Raw genomic sequence first — 20,354 nt, 5'->3', positions numbered from 1 at the left:
TGAGGTCCTTTTCACCTCCAAAATCTACAATTCTGCCATGTCTCCTGGATTTATTATCCTTGAGGATTTATATCCTTTTACCCCAGAGATTACTTATTGATTAGTATCGTGGGTCTTTAGAATGAAGAATGGTTAAATCTTTTCCCCTAAACTGGATGATTCTCTTCTCACCTTCTAACCTTCAATGGGGCTGTGAAGGGAAGAGGGGACACAGGAGATGGTTAATCCCTCAAAGGCATGAAGTCTACACTATCTTAAACAGATTTCCATTGCTATAACCATTAGTTACATTTTCCACAGCTCATAAGGATTGTCATGTAAACTCAAACCCATTTTTGTTTTTTGGTTTTTTTTAGTGAGGCAATTGGGGTTAAGTGACTTGCCCAGGGTCACACAGCTAGTAAGTGTCAAGTGTCTGAGGCTGGATTTGAACTCAGGTCCTCCTGACTCCAGGGCAGGTGCTCTATCCACTGCACCACCTAGCTGCCTCAAACCCATTTTTAAATGGTATAAATCACAGGCTTTTAAAAACTAACCTTCTAAGGTCAAATTTGAAGTCTTTATGTGGGAAAAATGATTGTTCTTGCTTTGGCTATGTTACATAATCTTATAGCTTGTGTGTCATAATAAAGAAGTCTTGTACCACCAACAGTTACTTATAATCATGTTGGCCTTTCTCAGGAGCAAGAATTGACATTTATTCTTTGTTATTTGAGAGTAAAATAGGTTCATTTTTCTGTACCACCACACCAATTTCTATACATTACAGAGATGTCAGCCCACCTTAATCACAGCGTAGGATCATCATTTGATTGTGAGGCCTTGTGTACTTGGAAAGAACAAAAAAAACCCCAAAACCAAGTCACCATTTGTCAAAAGTCCTAATCTTTTGTCCTACTGGGAAAACTGTTGTTGATGTTTTAGAGAAAGTGAATAATTAACAATACTTTATGGAAGTGTTAGATGTCAGTGATAACAAAGTTCATTAACTAGCCCTAATGGCTAACTTGAGTTCTTTCTCTTTAGATGAAGGGAGGCTGTCACTTCAAATCCCAGACTCTTTTTTCCCCTTGAAGCTCTCGTTGGCTACTTAAGGAATTCTAGATTTACACTCTTCGCTGATGACAGAAGGGTTTCAATAAACAAGATGGAGAAACACTTAAAGAATGTTCTTGTGGTTTCCTTTGGATTTCTACTTCTATTTACAGCATATGGAGGTCTTCAGAATCTACAGGTAGGTGTGTGCATTTCACTTGGAAATCTTGGGTATAGTTTGCCTATCTTCTTCTTGGCTGCCCTCAGTCCCCGAAATTACATGAAGATGAGACACATGATTATAATAAATATGTCCTGGAATTCTATGGCTTCAAAAGCTTTTCTTTACTACAACTCTCCAAGGTAGGTATATTAATAGTATTATTCCTGTTTTACAGAGGAATAAACTTAGAATCAGCCAGACAAAGTGGCTTGCCCATGGTCATAGAGATAACATTAAATGGGACTAGAATTCCTTTTATTTCAATAAGAGAGGAGAATTCCATTGTTGTTGTTGCTTTTCCTTGAAGAGTACCGTGACATCAGGGTGATGTCATGACTTGCAGTGAATTGGATTAAAGTGAAGGAGGGCTGGGCAAGGTCACCAACCTGACTCTCTCCTCCAGAGCCATCTGGGTCCAGTGGCAAGATATAGATCAGGACGACCGAAGATGGCTCTGGATGTTTGAGGCAATTGGGGTTAAGTGATTTGTCCAGGGTCCCATAGCTAGTAAGTGTCTGAGGTGAGATTTGAACTCAGGTCCTCTTGACTCCAAGGCCAGTACTCTATCCATATCCTGGTGCCACCTAGCTGCACCAGGGAGAATTCCACTGATGGAATGAAATGGGATAGATTTGAATGGAATCTGTATTCATTTTTCCAAGATCTTCTAACATAAGAACATTTTGTTTGTTTATAAAGCTATTTTTTTTAATTACATTCACACTGGGTCTTGCCAACAAAATAAATTATTCTGTATTCTTGGATAGGGTTTGCCAAGGCCTGGGATTAAATATTTGGTTTGTGCTTTTCTCTATTCTTGAGGGTAGTTAAGACAGGTAGAACAAATCATTATGAATTATCCTCTGCTTAGAACCATTTGACTTTGAGGTCAGATTCTATTGCATGAATCCATAAAAATCTCATAAAACCTGTATGGCACCTTCAGGTTAGGCCCTGGGCAAGCTCGTGAAGTACACTAAGTTCTGCCACCATGCCCCTTTGTTTATTTCCCTCCTCCCACATCATTCCCTCTTCTTCCAGCCCTAGGGCCCTTTACGAGTAAAATATATCAGTTGTTTATATCTCAGTGTAAAATTAAAAGCACTTATGAGGGGAGAGGGGAGATTTGCCTTCTTTGGAAAAAATGTAAAAAGCTGTTAAATGAAACTGTGTGGGGCTTTATGTTTGTCTGTTTGTTTATTTTTTAATATTAAGGGCATTTCAAATTCTTCCATAGGAAAGAGATTGGAAAAGGTATTACTGTGAGCTGCGATTCTTTGTGGTATCCCTGAAAGCAAAACTCTTTAGCTGCTGTGTAGTCCAGCTGTTATTTTAGCTGACCTTGGGTGTATCCATTGACAATATGGTGTCCTCTGTGTTTTTTGAGGAGTAGCCTTATAATGTACAGCATTTGTTGGTGTTTCTAATGAGGTTTTCGTTCTTTCTAACATCCTAAGTGGTCAATCCAATAACTGACATTTATGACGTGCTTTAAAGCATTGAGTGCATAATTTCATTTGTGCTTCACAAATCTTTGAAGTAGGCATTACAAGAATCACTGCCGTTTTCCAGGTGAGAAAACTAAAGCTCACACCTTGAAAGGCAACATGGTGTAGTGGATAGGAGACTGGACTTGGAGTTAGGAAGAACAGAGTTCAAACTTTGCCTCAGATACTTATTGGCTAAATGAACCTGGGCAAGTCTCTTAAATGCTCTGTGCCTCAGTTTCCCTCATCTGTAAAATGAGAGTGTTGGACTTAATGGCCTGTCTTTAAGATTACTTTCAGCTCTGAAACTATGTTGCCATCACTTGTCTATGGTTACCAAGGGTGGGGAGTCTCATAGAGGCAGAACTTTGTCTGAACTTTTTTTTCTGGCAGAACATATTCAGATTTTATGAGACTTTTATGTATTCACATAATAGAATCTGACCTCAAAATCAAAAGGTTCAAAACAGGATGATTCATAATGATTTGTTCTACCTGTCTAACTACTTTCAAGAAGAGAAAAAAGCACACTCCAAATAATTAATCCCAGGCCTTTCAAACCCTATCCAAGATTACAATATGATTTATTTTGTTGGCAAGACCCAGTAAGAATGTAATGGGGGGATAGTTTTATAAGCAAACAAACCCCTCATTTTAGAAGATCTTGGGAAAAATGAGTATGGATTCCATTGAAATCAATCCCATTTCATTGGATTCATGGGGCCAGGTGGGCCAGGGGAGGAACTCACATAGCTGACAGCCCATTGTACCCCTGCCTAGGCACATGCAGAAGAATGAGAATGGCCAAGGCAGGTGGTAGCTATCAGTAGCTAGAACAACTTCGCCGCTCCCCTCAGTTACAATATTTTCTTTACACATTATGCTGGATCATTTCCCTGGAACCCCATGGGATGTACATCCCTCACCTTGGAAACTACTGATCTAGACCACAACATGCAAGCACTTTATTAGGCTCTGAAGGGAAATCCAAAAAACTATTTAAAAGACACAATCACTGAGCCAAGGAGCTTGTTCAGAGTCTGGAATTCAGCAACAGTAAGAGGGGGAGGCAAAAAACTGGCTCCTTTCCCTCCTATTATGTAAAGCAAAAAAGAAAAGACCCCAAAAGTCAATTTGCCAAAAAGCTCAAATCCAGTTTTGAGTTTGTCATCACCCATTTTCTACTTTGGTTCTAGGGCTGCTGATCATTTAAATTTAAAGTTGAAAATTATAGATAAAGAGGAGTTATTAAAAACAATCATGCTCTGATTCCCTTGAAATGCCTTTCTATTTCAGTTTTTGAAGTTACTGCCCTATTTAAGACTTAACAACATAAAATGGGATATTGATATTCTTTTTAATAACCATGTCTAAAGTGCCTAATATTCTTTTTTATGCTACTGAGTGTAATGTTGCATGGGCCTCTGCTCAATAGGAAGCAATGGTTACTGAGGTATTGATGGAATATGGGAGATCTTGTACTCCCTTATTCTGCTTCAAATGACACAGCTTTTCCTCAAGTAGGGGACAATGGCTGGCATTGCGAACATGGGCCACATCTGGGCATAAATCCAATGACGTTAGAAATTTAGCTCCCCTAGATGTTGAGCTTAAAGAGACAATAGCCTTTAGGAATTGGAAGTTGCTAAGAAAAGATGTGCAAATTGACTGTTGGATATGGAATCCAAATGAGAGGAATGTCTTAACCACAACCAACCTTGCATTTTTCACTGTACATGCTGTGACATCTGAGTCTTTCTTTAGGTGATGACTTTGATTTAAGGAGTAGGGATATTCCACACCTCACAGAATCTGTCTTTCTCATTTTCCCAGCTAGAAGTGACCATCTCTCCATGAATCTTAGAGAGGTCCATTCTCTGACCTCTGCTATACGCTTAATCATGTTATAACTTTATAAATTATTATATGTGGTATCATCTCTTCTACTAGACTGGAAGGTCCTTGAATCAAGGGACTGTATCTTTTTTATCTTTGTAGCTTCAGGCTTAGAACAATCCCTTGTATATACTCTGATGCAGATTGTATAGCCCATCACTGATCCTGTGAGGCCCTTGTTCATATCTAATTTAAATCTTCCACCAGGGGTCCATTTGAAGGGGGACCTCCTATGAGCTCTCTTGACATTGTGTAGTTGTCAAGAAAGGAATTAATAATAATAGCTAGGGATACTATGTGCCAGGACTTGTGCTAAGTTTTCTATAGATATCACCTCATTTAATCCTCACCACAGCATTATAAGGTGCTAAACTGAGGTTAAGTGATTTACCCAAGGTCATCCAGCAAGTTAGTTTCTAGACTATATTTGAATCCAGGACTTTCTGACCACAGGCCCAGTACTCTATCCAATGTGCCAGTTAGCTGCATGAGGGTCTGATTCCTTTTTCTATGTAACAAGCCTAACTGCTTCTTGGGCTCTATAGTTCTCGGATGACATCTTTTATGAAGCTTTTTTAATGGAGTCAATCCTTCCTTGAGAATCTTGTGAATATGCTGGAGTTCAATGCCAACCATGTACCTCTCTATTTGTTGACCTCTAAGTAACCCATGATTTTAATTATTCAGAAATCTTTAGTCATGTAGTTCAACCAAAGGAATTTTAAAGCTCTAAATGTATTAGGCAGCGAATAATTTGCTGAAAACATAAAAACCTTCAGACCAATAAAGTCTAAGGAGTCAGGAGACATGTGTTTTTATCTTTGCTCTGCAAATGAATCCCTCCCTGACCCATTTATCTTGGCTTCATTTTCCTAATCTATGAAATGAGAGAACTGGACTTCACTCGATGATCTCTAAGGGCCCTTCCATCTCTAAGACCTAATTTGGGATTGACACTCACTAGGTTGCACTAATCGGCAAGTCAGCTTTTTTCTTCCTTCCTTCCTTCCTTCCTTCCTTCCTTCCTTCCTTCCTTCCTTCCTTCCTTCCTTCCTTCCTTCCTTCCTTCCTTCCTTCCTTCCTTCCTTCCTTCCTTCCTTCCTTCCTTCCTTCCTTCCTTCCTTCCTTCCTTCCTTCCTTCCTTCCTTCCTCCCTCCCTCCCTCCTTCCCTTCCTTCCTTCCCTCCCTCCCCTTCCTACCTTTCTTCCTCTCTTCCTTCCTCTCTTCCTCTCCTCTCTCTACCTCTCTCTCTTATTCTCTCTCTCTCAGCTTGGATGACCCAGTGTGGATAGCTAACTTGAGAAAACCCATCACCACTAAATGAACAGAATTTCATGGTGATTTCAATGGTCTCAAACAAAAAGTCCGTAGCAGAGAAAGGGGCTTTGTAATGACCAGAAGCTTTCATTAAATAGTAGGAATTTTAAATGAACAGCTGCTAGGGCCTTCTCTTATACATCATTTGTATGTCTCTTCTATGTACCTGTTTATTTACATGTCATCTCCCTCTTCAGAATGTGAGCTTGTTGAAGGCAAAGACTGTTTTTGCTATTTTTGTTTTGCTCAGCACAGCACCTGAAACACTATAAGCACTTAATAAATGTTTGTTGATTGAACAACCTATACCACTAACTGAAAGTATCAAGGGAATATGGAAAGGAAAAAAGAATAGAGGAAGAGCCCCAAAGAGGAGAGATAGAGCTCTATATGCATAGGGCCAGGTCTGTTTAAGGAATACAACAAGGAAAGAAGGATCTACAATTCATTCTATTTTCAAGTCTTACCGGATTGGAGATATGTAATAGAGGGGAGGGGAAAGGGTCTGCTCCACTTACATGTATTAATACTGGTTCAGGGTGAGTGGGCTCCTTCATACAGAAAATAGACTTGGCATTTTAAGTTTTCCTTTCACTGATTTAAATTTCTCTTCTCAGCCCTTGTAATCAGGCTCAAATGACCAAAGTCTTCCTTTTGGATTTGTGGCAAAGCTGTGGGTGGTGATGAAATACCAATTTAGTGAAATGCTGCAGGGCTTTCAGGAGCACACAATGGGATAAACTGAATAGCTTATCCTCAAGAATAGGAAAATAGTCTCAGGTCTGAACAACTCTGGCTCTACTCCCAACTTCTGATAGAAGAAACTTTTTGTTATTATTTAATGGCATCAGACTCTTTGTGATTCCTTCTGGGGTTTTCTTGGCAAAGATACTAGGGTGGTTTGCCATTTTCTGCTCCAGCTCATTTTACAGATGAGGAAACCAAGGCAGAGTTAAGTGACTTGCCCAGGGTCATACAGTAAGTGTCTGAGGCCAGATTTGAACTCAGATTTTCCTGACATCAGGCCTAACACTCTATCCTCTGTGCCACCTAGATGCTATAATGAATTAAATCTAGCATATTTCCCCTCAAAAAGAAGCAATATGGCAGAGTGAGAAGAGTTCGGAAAAATGAAATTAGCCAAGGCTTGTGTTTAAATGAAGGCTGTGAGACTGTGACCCTGAGCAAACCCCTTCACTTTGAGCCTTTATTTCCTTTTTGATAAAATGAAGATAATTCTTTTTGTGCTACTTACTTCAGTGAGTTGTGAGACAGTACTTAGTAAAATTTAGAGTGCTCAGGTCAATGTGACTTTGCATTGATTTCTTCTTCCCACTTCTGATATTCTGTGGAAATGTTCCTTCCTGCCCACAGCTTCATGCTGCGACTAGTCTAAACATGATTGTCAGCCTAGTTTTCCTCCTTTTTTCTGTTGAGTTGTTCTGAAAAGGCTTGAAGTGCTCTGCCACTGTGTGTTATTGATGGCTTTTTCTCTTTCTCCCCCTGATATTCTGAGGAATTGTTCTCCTTTGCCCAGGATTTTAACCAATCCACCAAACAACAGATATTAAGCATCTACTATGCATAAGACACTGTGAGGGATACAGCTATACTTCAAAGAGTTTACAATCTACTTGGGAAGATGAGACATATATACATATGAAAAGCTACCTAATGATGAGACATATTGCTCAGAAGAGCCAAATCTGGAACAGGCCATTTCCTACAAAAATAGCTTTATCCAATTGAAATAGCTTTCTTATATTGTTGTTTTTTTGTCCTTTGTTCTCAAAGAGTACCGTGACATTGGGGTTATGTCATGACTTGCAGTGAAGTGGATTTAAGTGAGGGAGGGCTGAGCAAGGTCACCAATCTCACTCTCTTCTCCAGGTCCATCTGGGTCCACTGGCAAGATATAGATCAGAATGACTGAAGATGGCCTTGGATGTTTAAGGCGATTGGGGTTAAGGGACTTGCCCAGGGTCACACAGGTAGTTAGTGTCTGAGGTGGGATTTGAACTCAGGTCTTCCCAACTTCATAGCCAGTACTCTATCCACTGTGCCAACTAGCTGCTGTATGAAAGGAGAGGTTAGCACTCCCCTTGATTAGGATAGAAGAAGTTTTAGTGGCCTTTACACCATATATATGGTTAAAGCATTGCTACCTACTCTGTGGCATCTAACCCACTTTCTTAGAAGGAAGTAGGTAAAAACCCCCAAACCTGCCTTAGCCAGCAAACATTTGATATCCATTCAATACAGAGATACATGGAAGCCAAGGGCAGCAATAGCCTAAGAGAGAAATCTCATTTGCAAAACTTTACAGCTTAATATGAACACAGAACATAGGTTAGAACCAGATGGCAAAAAGTACCAAACAACCGTTTATGGAGATTGAATTTTATCACCCACTCAGCAGGAAACCATTTCAGGTTATCAAATAGGGAATAGATATAAAAGAGATTCATAGTTTTAGAGTAGGAAGGGACCTTGCAGATCATTTAGTTCAATCCCATTGTTTTATAGGGAACAAAACAAAGTCCTGGATAGGCTAAGGTCACACAGGTAATCAGTAGAGATAGGATTTTTTTTTTTGCAGGCAATGGGGGTTAAGTGACTTGCCCAGGGTCAAATAGCTAGTAAGTATCTGAGTCCAGATTTGAACTCAGCTCTTCTTGACCTCCAGACCGTGTGCCACCTCGCTCCCCTAGATAGAGATAACATGAAGGAAAAATTGACAGGACTTAGTGACTCAATGAATGTGGAGCAAGAGCAAAAGGAAGGAGACACAGATGACTGGGATAATGATGGAAAAATGAAATTGGTTTTGGTTGGAAGAATGTTGAACTCAATCTTGGACATGCTTAGTTTGAGGGAAGGCCATAACCCTGATATGATATAGTGAAAGGAAATACAGAAGTATTCTTATGGAGTTATGAGGCACATAGAATAAAATTAAAGTCTTGAGTTTGCTTGAAATCTCAGAAGAATTGTGTATATAGGGAGAAGTGAAGGTCAAGGATAGCATCATGAAGAATGTTGGCAGTAAAGGGGGCAGGTAGATTAATTTGTCCAATTAAGGAAACTGAAAAGGAAAGTTTGGAAAGGATACAAGGAAAATTTAGATTTCAGTGTCTCCGAAACTAAACTAGATGAAAGTTTCAAGAAGCACACTATAGGTAAAAAAGGAAATATCTATGCAAATTAGGTACAAATCATGGGATCCTTAAATAAATATTATGAAGGACTTAGAAACCCTTTTAATGGCTAGGATAAATTAGTTATAAATTGGGATAACATGATTAAGGAAAAAGAATGACTTTTATGTCTGTCTAGTTGTATTCAGTACCTTCACTAGAGTTTAAGTCAGGACACAGTGAAAAATTCTCCCTTTGAATCCCTTTGTTATATTAATTTGAAGTGGACCCTGAAATTCTGATTTGTCTCTTCAATTTTGCAGCTCCTTAAAATGGTCTCAGCTGGGAGCAAATTAAGAGTAGAATAAATGTTCTTGAACAATCCTGCCATTATCTTCATATATTTCCTCTTTGTGTCACTCAGGGATGAGTTGGTTCATATCAGGCATTAAACTTGGCTCTCAAGGTTCGGGGTCAGGTCTTGTTCCTTGGGCTATCCACAATGCCCTACATTTAGAAAGCTCTCAGATTTTGATTGGTTTAAAGGATGTGACAAGTAAAACTATATGTGGTTGCCTTATTTCTGTCCCAAATTTGGGGAAAATTGGCTGGAGTATCTAATATATTTGTTACTTATAAATTAGAAGCTTTAGCACCAGTTTGGGGCATTAAGTATTTATTAAAGCATACCAAGTATTAGTAAAAAGAGAACACCTGGCTCAGAAAGTTAAGAAGCCTATCTAGCTACCACCTCAGAGTCTCAGGCCAAAAAGAGCAAGTTCCTGTGCATGTGAGAACAGAAGCTACCTCTGGCCCCTACGCACTGATCCAAGTTAATTGGCTAGCATCACCTAAATCCATTGATTCACTGGACTTGAGGGTGGTCCATGAACAGAACATGTCAAGGTCAGAGAACCTATCCCCTGAGAGCCAGTCTCTCAAGTAGGTGTGGTTTCAATCAAGTCAACTTCAAATGAGTCAATCAGCAAAGTCAATCCAATCAATCTTAATATAATCCCCTCCAAGGTGGGGGGGGGGCGGGCTGGGCTTTCCAAAACCCATTATTTTTTCACAAGGAATAACAGCTGGGGCAATTGCTATCAGCTGAAGGTGGTGGTGCTTGTTAGGCTAGCATGGATCTTATGGAACTTTTCCTCAAGCAAGAATAGCTTAAATACTAGAGCATTTAGTGCATGAGTCAGTGAATATTGTTTTTTTTTTAATGAAAATATAACACTTTATTAAATAACAGTATGAAATAGTTAACTACTTTATTTAGTTAATTATCAGTCAACAGGCACTTTGTACCAATTATGTGTCAGGCATTGGGTTAGGAACTTGGGAGATAAAGCTAAAAATAAACTAGTTTCTGCTTTCAAGGATCTTCCGTTCTAATAGGGAAAACAACATGCATATTTTCAGGTATATACAAAATACGCAGAAAGCTGATACAAGGTAACCTTAGTGGAGAAGGCACTAGTTGGGGGATGTGGTCTGGGAATCAACTCATATAGAAAGAGATGCTTGAAGGAAGATTGGGATTCCAAGAGTTCGAAGTGTAGAGGGAGAGCATTCTGAAGATGGAGGACAGTTATTTCAAAGGTCATAGAGGTAGGGTGTCATATGTGAGAAATAACAACACCAGTATGACTGAAAGGTCTATAGAGTATGTGAAAGGAAGAAATGTGTAATAAAACTAGAGTTATCAGATGGGGCCAGACTGGGAAGAGTATTAAATGCCAAACAGAAGAGATCATACCTTATTCTAGAGATAATTAGGGGAGTGTGTGTGTGTGTGTGTGTGTGTGTGTGTGTGTGTGTGTGTGTGTGAGTGACAGAGAGAAGAGAGAGACAGGGACAGAAAGAAACAGAGTGATGGTCAGACCTAAAGTTTAGACAATCACTTTAATATCTGAATGAAGAATGGATTGGAGTATGGAGACACTTGAAGCAAGGAAAGCAAATACAAAGGTTCTGCAATGGCCTAATCAATTAGGGTGATCATTGTGTGAGTAGAGAGAAGGGGATAGACATTAGTGAGAGATATTTTGGAGGGAGAAACAAGATAATTTGGCAACTGATTGAATAGATGATTTGAGTGCAAGTGAGGAGTGAAAGATGATACTGGATAACTGGAAGGATAGTGGAGTCATTGACAGAAATAGGGAATTTTAGGATGGATTTATGGGAAAAGATAATTTCCAAATTGGATATAAGTTTGAAATGCTTATAGGACAATTATTTTGACATGTCTACTTGGCAGTTGGAGAGGCATGACTGGAGTTCAGGAGAAAAAATTAGTTAGATATTTGAGTAATGCTTAGAGACAATAATTGGACCCATGAGAAGTTGATAAGGTCCTAAATGAGACAGTAGAGAAAGAAAAGAGAGAAGGTCCAAGAACAGAGTCTTGGGGCTTGCCTACAGTTAGTGGACAGGATGTGGATGATGATCCAGCAAAGAACTGGAGGAGCAGTCCAATGGTCAGGAGAAAGAAACCAAGAAAAAGCATTATCACAACAATGGAGAGACGGGAGAATATAATAAGAGAAAGCAATCAACAGTTTCAAATGCTTCAGAGAAGTCAAGAATGAGGACTGAAAAAATGCCAGTAGATCTGGTCAATAGGACATCAGTCCTATATTTGGAGAGAGCAGTTGAGGAATGAGTTCAGAAGCCAGACTATACCGCACTTTTAGAAGCTGGAGAGAGGCAAGGAAGTGAAGGCAAGAGAAGAGGCTCCAAGTTTTAAGCTAAGAAAAGATAAATGTAGAAAATCTCTAAACAACAAGATTTAGAAGTATGGCATCATCTTTTCTTTATATTCAATAAATCATTGATTGTTACTTGACTTGGATTTACTTGCTATTTTCTTTTTCGTGTGCTAAATCTATTCCTAATCCTGTCCCTAGATGATATTGCTTTGGAAATTAAAACCTGGTTCTGGACATTCTTCATGAGCATGGAAGTTCCTCCCTTTGCTTAAAGTTTGAGAAAAACATGCTTTTGCTCTTGCCAGGCCTAATCTCTGTGTGGGGAAAACTTTTATGTGGGTGTCTGTTCTCTGGGTGGATTTTCAAAACATCTTGTCAAACATAATCTTTATTCTTGAGTTTTGAGTCAAAAAAGAGGGAGGAAAAAAACATGTTGGATTTCATTTTTTCTTGTCTATACAAATTAGCCAGTAGATCTATGACTGCATACTCCAATTAAGTTATGACTTCTTTGGTGTACAACCAGAAAAATCCTTTAATGAAGGAAAAATGGTTCTTATTTTTTTTTACTAATTTACTTTTTTATTAGTTAATATTAAAACTTATTCGTAGCTTTTGTAGGTTTCCCTCTACCCCTCCATAAATTTGTAAATGAGGCTTTGTTCTTTTTCCCTTCTGAGAATTACAAAGATATTTTAGTATGAATGAACAGGTATAAAAAAAAACTTATCTTTTGTTTCACACCACTTTAAATTCCAAATGTGTCCTTCCTCTTTCAACCATATCTGACATCAAGAGAGAAGAGAGGAAGGTGTATCCTTATACCTTTTCTTTGCCTAAGCTAAGCTTAGTCATGGTAATTTCATAGTATTTAGTTTTGATTTTTGTTTTTCTTTTTCATGTACATTGTTGTCATCATTTTGCATATTGTTTTCTTGCTTCTGTTCAATTTACTTTGCATGAGGCTATATGTCTCCCCATGGTTCATTGTTTTCTTCTTTTTCATTATTTTAGTTACAGAGTAATAATGTTCCAATACATTCATGTACCACAGTTAAGATAGTCATATAGGTGGGCACCTACTTTATTTCAAGTTCATTACTATTACAAAAACGATGCCATCAAATTTTGTTGTTTTTTTCTTTAGACCACCTCATATAATTTGAGAGATGGTACTTGTCACACCATTGACCTCCTACCAGAGGGCTGATGAATTTAAAATAAAGAAAGAGATGCATTGATTTTTGGTCATGACCAAAGTAGGAATTTGTTTTGGTGAAGTATGTTTATGCTCAGGGTTTTCTTTTTCTTTGCTCAGTTGATGTGTGTGAATGTGGTGGGAAGGACAAGATTAAAAATTAATATAAAATAAATAAATACATTTATCTTTATAAAAAGAAAAATAAGATTTTTTGAGTATTTGGTTATTAAGCCCCAGAATAACTGAATGATGTTTTCTTTTGTGCCTCTCTTGAATTCATGTCACTGACCTTGGTTTTTTGTTTGCTTGTTTTCACAGAGCAGCCTTAATGATGAAGAAGGACTAGGGGTGGCTACACTCAGTGTTATCTATGGAGCCCTGATCCTGTCTTCCATGTTCCTTCCTCCAATTCTCATTAAGAAATTTGGCTGCAAGTGGACCATTACAGCCTCCATGTGCTGCTATATTGCTTTCTCTCTGGGAAACTTCTATGCCAGCTGGTATATCTCCTCTTCTCTTCTAGTAAAAGCCCTGACCTCCAGCCAGCTGCCTCCTGTTACACACTAGGTATAGGATATGGAGAGAAGTCAGCAATGGAAGATGCCAGAAAAGATCAGTTGCCTAATGGTATCCTTCCTCCTTGTACTCTAGCAGCATCACAGAGCATTTAAGCTGAGGATGCCAAGGTTTTCTTATCATTTCAGCACATTCAAGTTGTTTGAAATACCTGACAACTATCTACTGAACTTTTCAGTGCCAGAATTCACTGGCACTTAATGTCTTCTCTGCCCATGTACCTCAGCTAAAATGTATATTGCTCACCTATTTCTTTAAGCATTGTGGTGAATTATTTGTCTTTTTCCATTATTTCTCTCAAAAAAAGCAATAAAAAGGAAGAATATATATTTTATTTTGACTAACTGAGGTTCTTTTTTTGTAGGTACACCTTGATCTCCACCTCCATAATCCTAGGTCTAGGAGGAGCCCCGCTGTGGTCAGCCAAATGCACTTACCTTACAATTAGTGGAAATGCATATGCACAGAAGGCAGGAAAACTTGGGAAAGATGTCATTAACCAGTATTTTGGCATCTTCTTTCTCATATTTCAGTCCTCCGGTGTATGGGGGAATTTGATTTCATCTCTGGTGTTTCAGCAGGAGCCTACCCAAGGTAAATGGAGTTGGCTATAATACTGTTCAAAGAGGGGTACAATTTTGGTGGTGATGAGCAAGAGAAATATGTTGATTCAGTCTTTAAAAATTTTTCATTTTGGGGCAGCTAGGTGGCGCAGTGGATAAAGCACTGGCCCTGGATTCAGGAGGACCTGAGTTCAAATGCGACCTCAGACACTTGACACTCACTAGCTGTGTGGCCCTGGGCAAGTCACTTAACCCCCATTGCCCTGCAAAAAAAAAAAAAAATTTCATTTTAATTAGTCATTGTTAATTTTTCTCTCCCTCTCCCACTCTCCCTCCCAATTAAAAACAAGAAGAAAAAAATGATGACCTTTGTAATAAATATGCATAATCAAGCAAAGCAAATTCCCTCACTGGCCCTGTCCAAAAATATATGGCTCAATTTCTCTTTTGAATTCATCCCCTCTCTATCAGGAAGTGTGTAGCATGCTTCATCTTCAGCCTTCATATAGGCCTAGTAGTGACCTTGCTGGGTCAAAGAGTATTTATAATTTAGGGACTTTGAGGACATGGGTTCCAATGACTTTTCAGAATGCCTAAACCAATTCTTAACACTGCCAAGCATGGATTATTGTGTCTGTTTTCCTATAGTTCTGTCAACATTTGTCATTTTCATTTGTGTCATCTTTTTCAATCTGGTGGCTGCAAGGTAGAACCTCAGAAGCCCTTTACTTCTCATTTCTCTAGTTATTAGTGATTTGAGAGCAGTCAGGTGGCTATGGATAGCTTGGATTTTCTTTCTTTGAAAAATGCTGTTCAAAACTCATTATTTGACAAAAACTTCTGGGAAAACTGTAAAACAGTATGACAGAAACTAGGTTTAGACCAATATCTCACACCATATGCTAAAATAAGGTCAAAATGGGTATGTGATTTATACATAAAGAATGACACCATAAGCAAATTAAGAAAGCATAGAATTGTTTATCTGAGATTTATGGGAAGAGGAAGAATTTAGGACCAAAGATAGAGAGAGCAAAACAAAATGTAAAAAAGATAATTTTGATTATATAAAAATTAAAAAGGTTTTTCACCAACAAAACTAATGTAACCAAGATTACAAGGGAAGCAGAAAAATGGGAAATAATTTTTGAAATTATTATCTCTGATAAAGGCTTCATTTCTCAATTATTTAGAGAACTGAGACAATTTATAAAAATATAAATCATTCTCCAATTAATAAGTGGTCAAGGATATGAACAGGAAATTTCCAAAGAAATCAAAGCTATCTATAATCATATGAAAAAAAAGCTCTTGATTATTATTGATCAGAGAAATGCAAATTAAAACAACTCTGAGGTATCAACTCACACCAATCAGAGTGGCAAAATAGGGGAAAATATTGGATGTTGGAGGGATATGGGAAAACTGGAATGCTAATTCATCATAGGTGTAGTTGTGAAAAGATCCAGCCACTCTGGAGAACAATTAGGAACTATGCCCAAAGGGCTATAGAACTGTGTATAGGCCTTTGATCCAGCCAATAACTCTGCAAGGTTTATATCCCCAAAATATCCCCCAAAATAGAAAAAGACCTATTTGTACTAAAATATTTCTAGCAGCTCTTTTTGTGGTGGCTAAGAATTGGAAATTAAAGGAATGCCCATCAATTGCCAAATGGCTAAACAAGCTGTAGTATGTGATAGTGATGGAATATTATTGTGCCAATAAGTGACAAGAAGTGACAAGCAGGATGATTTCAGAAAGGTCTGGAAAGACTTTTATGAACTTATATATAGTGAAGTGAACAGAACCAAGAGAATGTGTGCACAGAGATAGCAATATTGTTTGATGAAGAACTGTGAAGGACAACTATTCTCAGTGATATAATGATCCAAGACAATCCCAAAGGACTAATAATGAAACATACTATCCACCTCCAAAGAAGGAACTAATACTGATTGGACACAGACTGAAGCATGCTATTTTTGACTTTCATTTTTTTCTTTTATTCAAGTTTTCTTGTACAAAATGACTAATATGGTAATGTTTTACATAAATGTATATATATAACCCATATCTAATTGCTTACCACCTAAGGGAGGGGGATGAAAGGGAGGAAAGGAGGAAAAAAGTGCTGTTCATATCCTTTGACCATTTGTCTATTGCAGAATTGTTAATTCAGTCTGAGGAAATTTTTTATTGCTTTTGCAATTTGTCGAGCGAGCTCATTATAACATGTAATGAACATTGCAGCATTATTAAGTCATTATTTTCCCTCTTAGACTTTCTACATAATACCAAATTAGCTTGACTTTCTCTTTTCTACACACACACAGACACACAGATACACAGATACACACAAACTGAATAACCTAGTTCTCTAATAGGTTTAAGGGTCACGTAGTCATAACAATTCAAGTCAACTGTGTATTTCATCAGATGTGCTGGGGACTAGGGACTGCCAACTAGCTTGTACACTTATATAGTTGAGTCATCCAGGATCAAAGTTTCTCCTTACACAGCTCGTACTACACCCATCTGTTTGTAAGTGCATTGGGTATACCTAAGACAGAATAGGCTAGTGAGTTTTCAGTTTGAGTCCTTGGGAAATTCTATGATGGATTTTTTTTTCAGGGCAACAAGGGTTAAATGACTTGCCCAGGGTCACACAGCTAGTAAGTGTCAAGTGTCTGAGGCCAGATTTGAACTCAGGTACTCCTGACTCCAGGGCCGGTGCTCTATCCACTGCGCCACCTAGCTGCCCCCTATGATGGATTTTTAAAAGCATGATTAGTGTACATGTAGAAAAGTCATTCACAATGATCCTGCATGGCATCATTAAGAACATGATCATTCTGCTTACCACATTCTTCCTTTTCCTATATGTTTACTGAACTGCATGATGAGGGAAATATTATAGAACAGTGGTGTTAAACTCAAATATACATAAGGCCACTAAGCCATATATAATGATTCCTACAGGTAGCATATTGACTTAGAAAACTACTTATCTGCCTCATTTAAATCCAATTCATGCATAAGTCAAGACATCTTTTGATGTCCTTGGTCCTCTTTGAGAATGAAACACAAATAACAATTATCTTTATTCCACTGTATTTTTCTTTACTTTAAAAAATGTTTCCAAATTACATTAAAAAAAAATATTTATTTGTTTGTTTGTTGCGGGGCAATGGGGGTTAAGTGACTTGCCCAGGGTCACACAGCCAGTAAGTGTCAAGTGTCTGAGGCCGGATTTGAACTCAGGAACTCCTGAATCCAGGGCCGGTGCTTTATCCACTGTACCACCTAGCCGCCCCCTCCAAATTACATTTTAATCTGGTTTGTCCCACTCTTGGGAGTGTTGCATTGTGGTTCACTGGCCATGTCTGCTGTAGATAATGTTGACTTAGATTTTAACACAGAATTTGACAAAGTCTATGTGGGAAAAGTAATATAGATAATGTGATATAGATGGCAGTACAAATATGTGAATTTGGTAAATGGTCGAATGGCTAGAATTAGAGAGTAGTCATTAATGGGTCTTCAGCATATCTCAGAGATCTGAACGTGGAATTGTGACATTTGTGACATTTGTGACATTTGACATTTTATCCATGACTTAGAAAAAGGATTAAATGGTATCCTTATCTTTGTGCAGATGGCGCAAATTTGGTATGGATAACTAATTCATTGGATAGTGAAGATTCAGAAAAATCTGGACTGTGAGAAAATTGGGCCAAAAAAGAAGTGAAATATGATAAAGAACATATATGAAACCTCATATTTAGGCAAAAAATAATCAACTTTACAAGTACTTCCTTCTGAGCAAGGAAATCATCAGATCCGTACCTTGGGGAAATTATTTTAGCCACTGTGTGGAGATGATTGACCAAAAATAGAAAAAAATTGGAAAGCCATTAGATTATTTCAAGGGAGAAGTAAGTAAAGTCTAAACCAGGATTATGGTAATATGGTAGATACACTAGTAGATTTAGAGCCAGGAAGACTTGGCTTTAGATTCTATCTTGACACTGCTTAGCTGCACAACGCTAGACAAATCACTATTTTTTGTCAGTTGTAGTTGATGTTCTTATCAATGGTGATAAACAGAGAGACAAGGAGAGATTGTAGGGATGTTATAGAAGTAACTTAACAAAAGTAGATTTGGCGTGGATATGGGTGGTGAGGCAAAAGTCAAGGATGGATCTGTTTGTGTGTGTGTGTGTGGGGGGGGGTGAGAATTAGAACATGGCCAATGATACATTAAGATGTATCATATGCTAAAAAAAAGGATGCCACTTTATGAGACCTCAGCAGAATTATAAGGTTCTAGGAGCCCTAAAAAGAGCATTCTTGGGGCAGCTAGGTGGCGCAGTGGATAGAGCACCGACCCTGGAGTCAGGAGTACCTGGGTTCAAATCTGGCCTCAGACACTTAACACTTAGTAGCTGTGTGACTCTGGGCAAGTCACTTAACCCCAATTGCCTCACAAAAGTAAAATAAATTAAAAGATAAAATAAAATAAATTAAAAAGAGCATTCTTGTATTCTCATGATTTTCCATTCCCTCTATATATTATTTTATCATTTTTCATATTATTTATCCTTGCCAAGTAAAATTATATTATCATAAAATATCAGTACCTTCAGGAAAGATAACGGTTCAAATTAAAGCAATGATACATTCTTCATCAGGAGAATGATAGTGCTTCCAATAAAAAATAAGGAAGTTTGAAAGAGGGGTAGTTTTTAAGGGGAAAGAGAATGATTTAGTTTTTAGAATGTTGGATTTGAGATGTTGAAGGGACATGTTCAGTTGAATATGTGCATTGGGCAATGAATGATGGGGGACATGGGTCAGAAAAGAGATTAAAGTTTGCCTGTTCAGTGTTTTTTTCAGTCAATTCCAACTCTTCATGATTCCATTTGTGGTTTTCTTGGAAAAGATACTGGAGTGGGTTTGCCATTTTCTTCTCCAGCTCATTGACAGATGAGGAAACTGAGGCAAAGAGAGTTAAGTGACTTGCCCAGGGCCACAGAGCTAGTAAGTATCTGAGGTCAGATTTGAATTCAGGAAGATGAGTCTTCCTGACTCTAGACCTAGAACTCTACTCACTGTACCACCTACCTATAATGAATGATGAGAGACTTGGTTTCAGAATAGAGATTACTGTTAGATACATTTATTTGTAAACTATTTCCATATGGATGATAATTGAACTAGTAGGAATTGAGACCAGCAAGAGAGTGAGGGGTCTAGGGTGGACTATTAGGGGACATATATGCTTGGGCAAGGGAAGTGTATGAAACCAGTAAAGAAGACTGAGAAAGAGCAATCAGATAGACAAGATATGCAAGAGAGAACAGTACCACAAAAGCTAAGGAAAAAGGGATGGTCAACTGTGTCCAAAGTTGCAGAATGGAAGCATAGTTGAGGACTAGAAAAGACCATTATATTTATTCTTTGGTGGGGGGTAGGGCAATGAGGGTTAAGTGACTTGACCAGGGTTACACAGCTAGTAAGTGTCAAGTGTCTGAGGTCAGATTTGAACTCCAGTCCTCCTGAATGCAGGGCTGATGCTTTAGCTACTGCACCACCTAGCTGCCCCCTAGGCCATTGTATTTAGCATTAAAAAGATTGTTGTTAATTTCAGTGTGAGAGAGAGCAGTTTCCGTGGAGTTGTGGAGTTAAAGCCACAGGTTGAGAACTAAGTAGGTGATTTTTAAAAAAGCGGAAGCAGTAAGAGTTCACTACAGTAAATTAAAAAATCTTACCAAGGAGAGAGAGGATTCTTTTGAGTATCTCTTCTATACTATTTTCCACCTAAATATATACAAACATACATACACACATGCTAGTGTTTTAAGGCTTGCAAAGTTCTTTGCAAATATCTTATTTTATCATCACAACAACTCTGGGATGCTATTCTTACCCCTATTTTTATTGATAAGGAAACTGAGGCAGTCAGACATTAAATGACCTGCCTAAGGTCACACAGATATTAAGTGTTTAGGGCCAAATTTGAACTCAGCTCTTCCTGACTCCAGATTCAGCACTTTAACCATTGTGACAGAAAACATCCCCAAATTTAACTTTTGCTTTCTAAAATCATATGGAGGAAAATGTAGCTAGAATCATTTAGCAAAATAAACTTCTGAACTTTTAGAAAGTTAATCATAAATTTAAAACCAGAAAGGACATTATG

At 38.1% G+C, this 20,354-nt stretch overlaps 1 protein-coding gene and 1 non-coding gene across 2 annotated transcripts in view; both read left to right on the top strand.

Moving 5' to 3' along the window:
- The first annotated feature begins 1,147 nt into the window (after positions 1–1,147).
- Positions 1,148–20,354, top strand: part of LOC122725561 (protein unc-93 homolog A-like) — a 33,541-nt gene continuing 14,334 nt past the window's right edge. Inside the window, 3 exon segments of the mRNA XM_043962735.1 lie at positions 1,148–1,234; positions 13,329–13,510; positions 13,951–14,180. Coding sequence (XP_043818670.1) covers positions 1,148–1,234; positions 13,329–13,510; positions 13,951–14,180 — 499 coding nt within the window.
- On the top strand, positions 8,029–8,153 carry LOC122727171. Its single transcript, XR_006353116.1, has one exon. It is a non-coding gene; the product is annotated as a U6atac minor spliceosomal RNA (small nuclear RNA).

The sequence above is a fragment of the Dromiciops gliroides genome, chromosome 4, assembly GCF_019393635.1.
Source record: "Dromiciops gliroides isolate mDroGli1 chromosome 4, mDroGli1.pri, whole genome shotgun sequence".
Taxonomy (NCBI): domain Eukaryota; kingdom Metazoa; phylum Chordata; class Mammalia; order Microbiotheria; family Microbiotheriidae; genus Dromiciops; species Dromiciops gliroides.
Note: the sequence above shows the minus strand (reverse complement) of the source record. Positions and strands in the feature narration are given on the sequence as shown.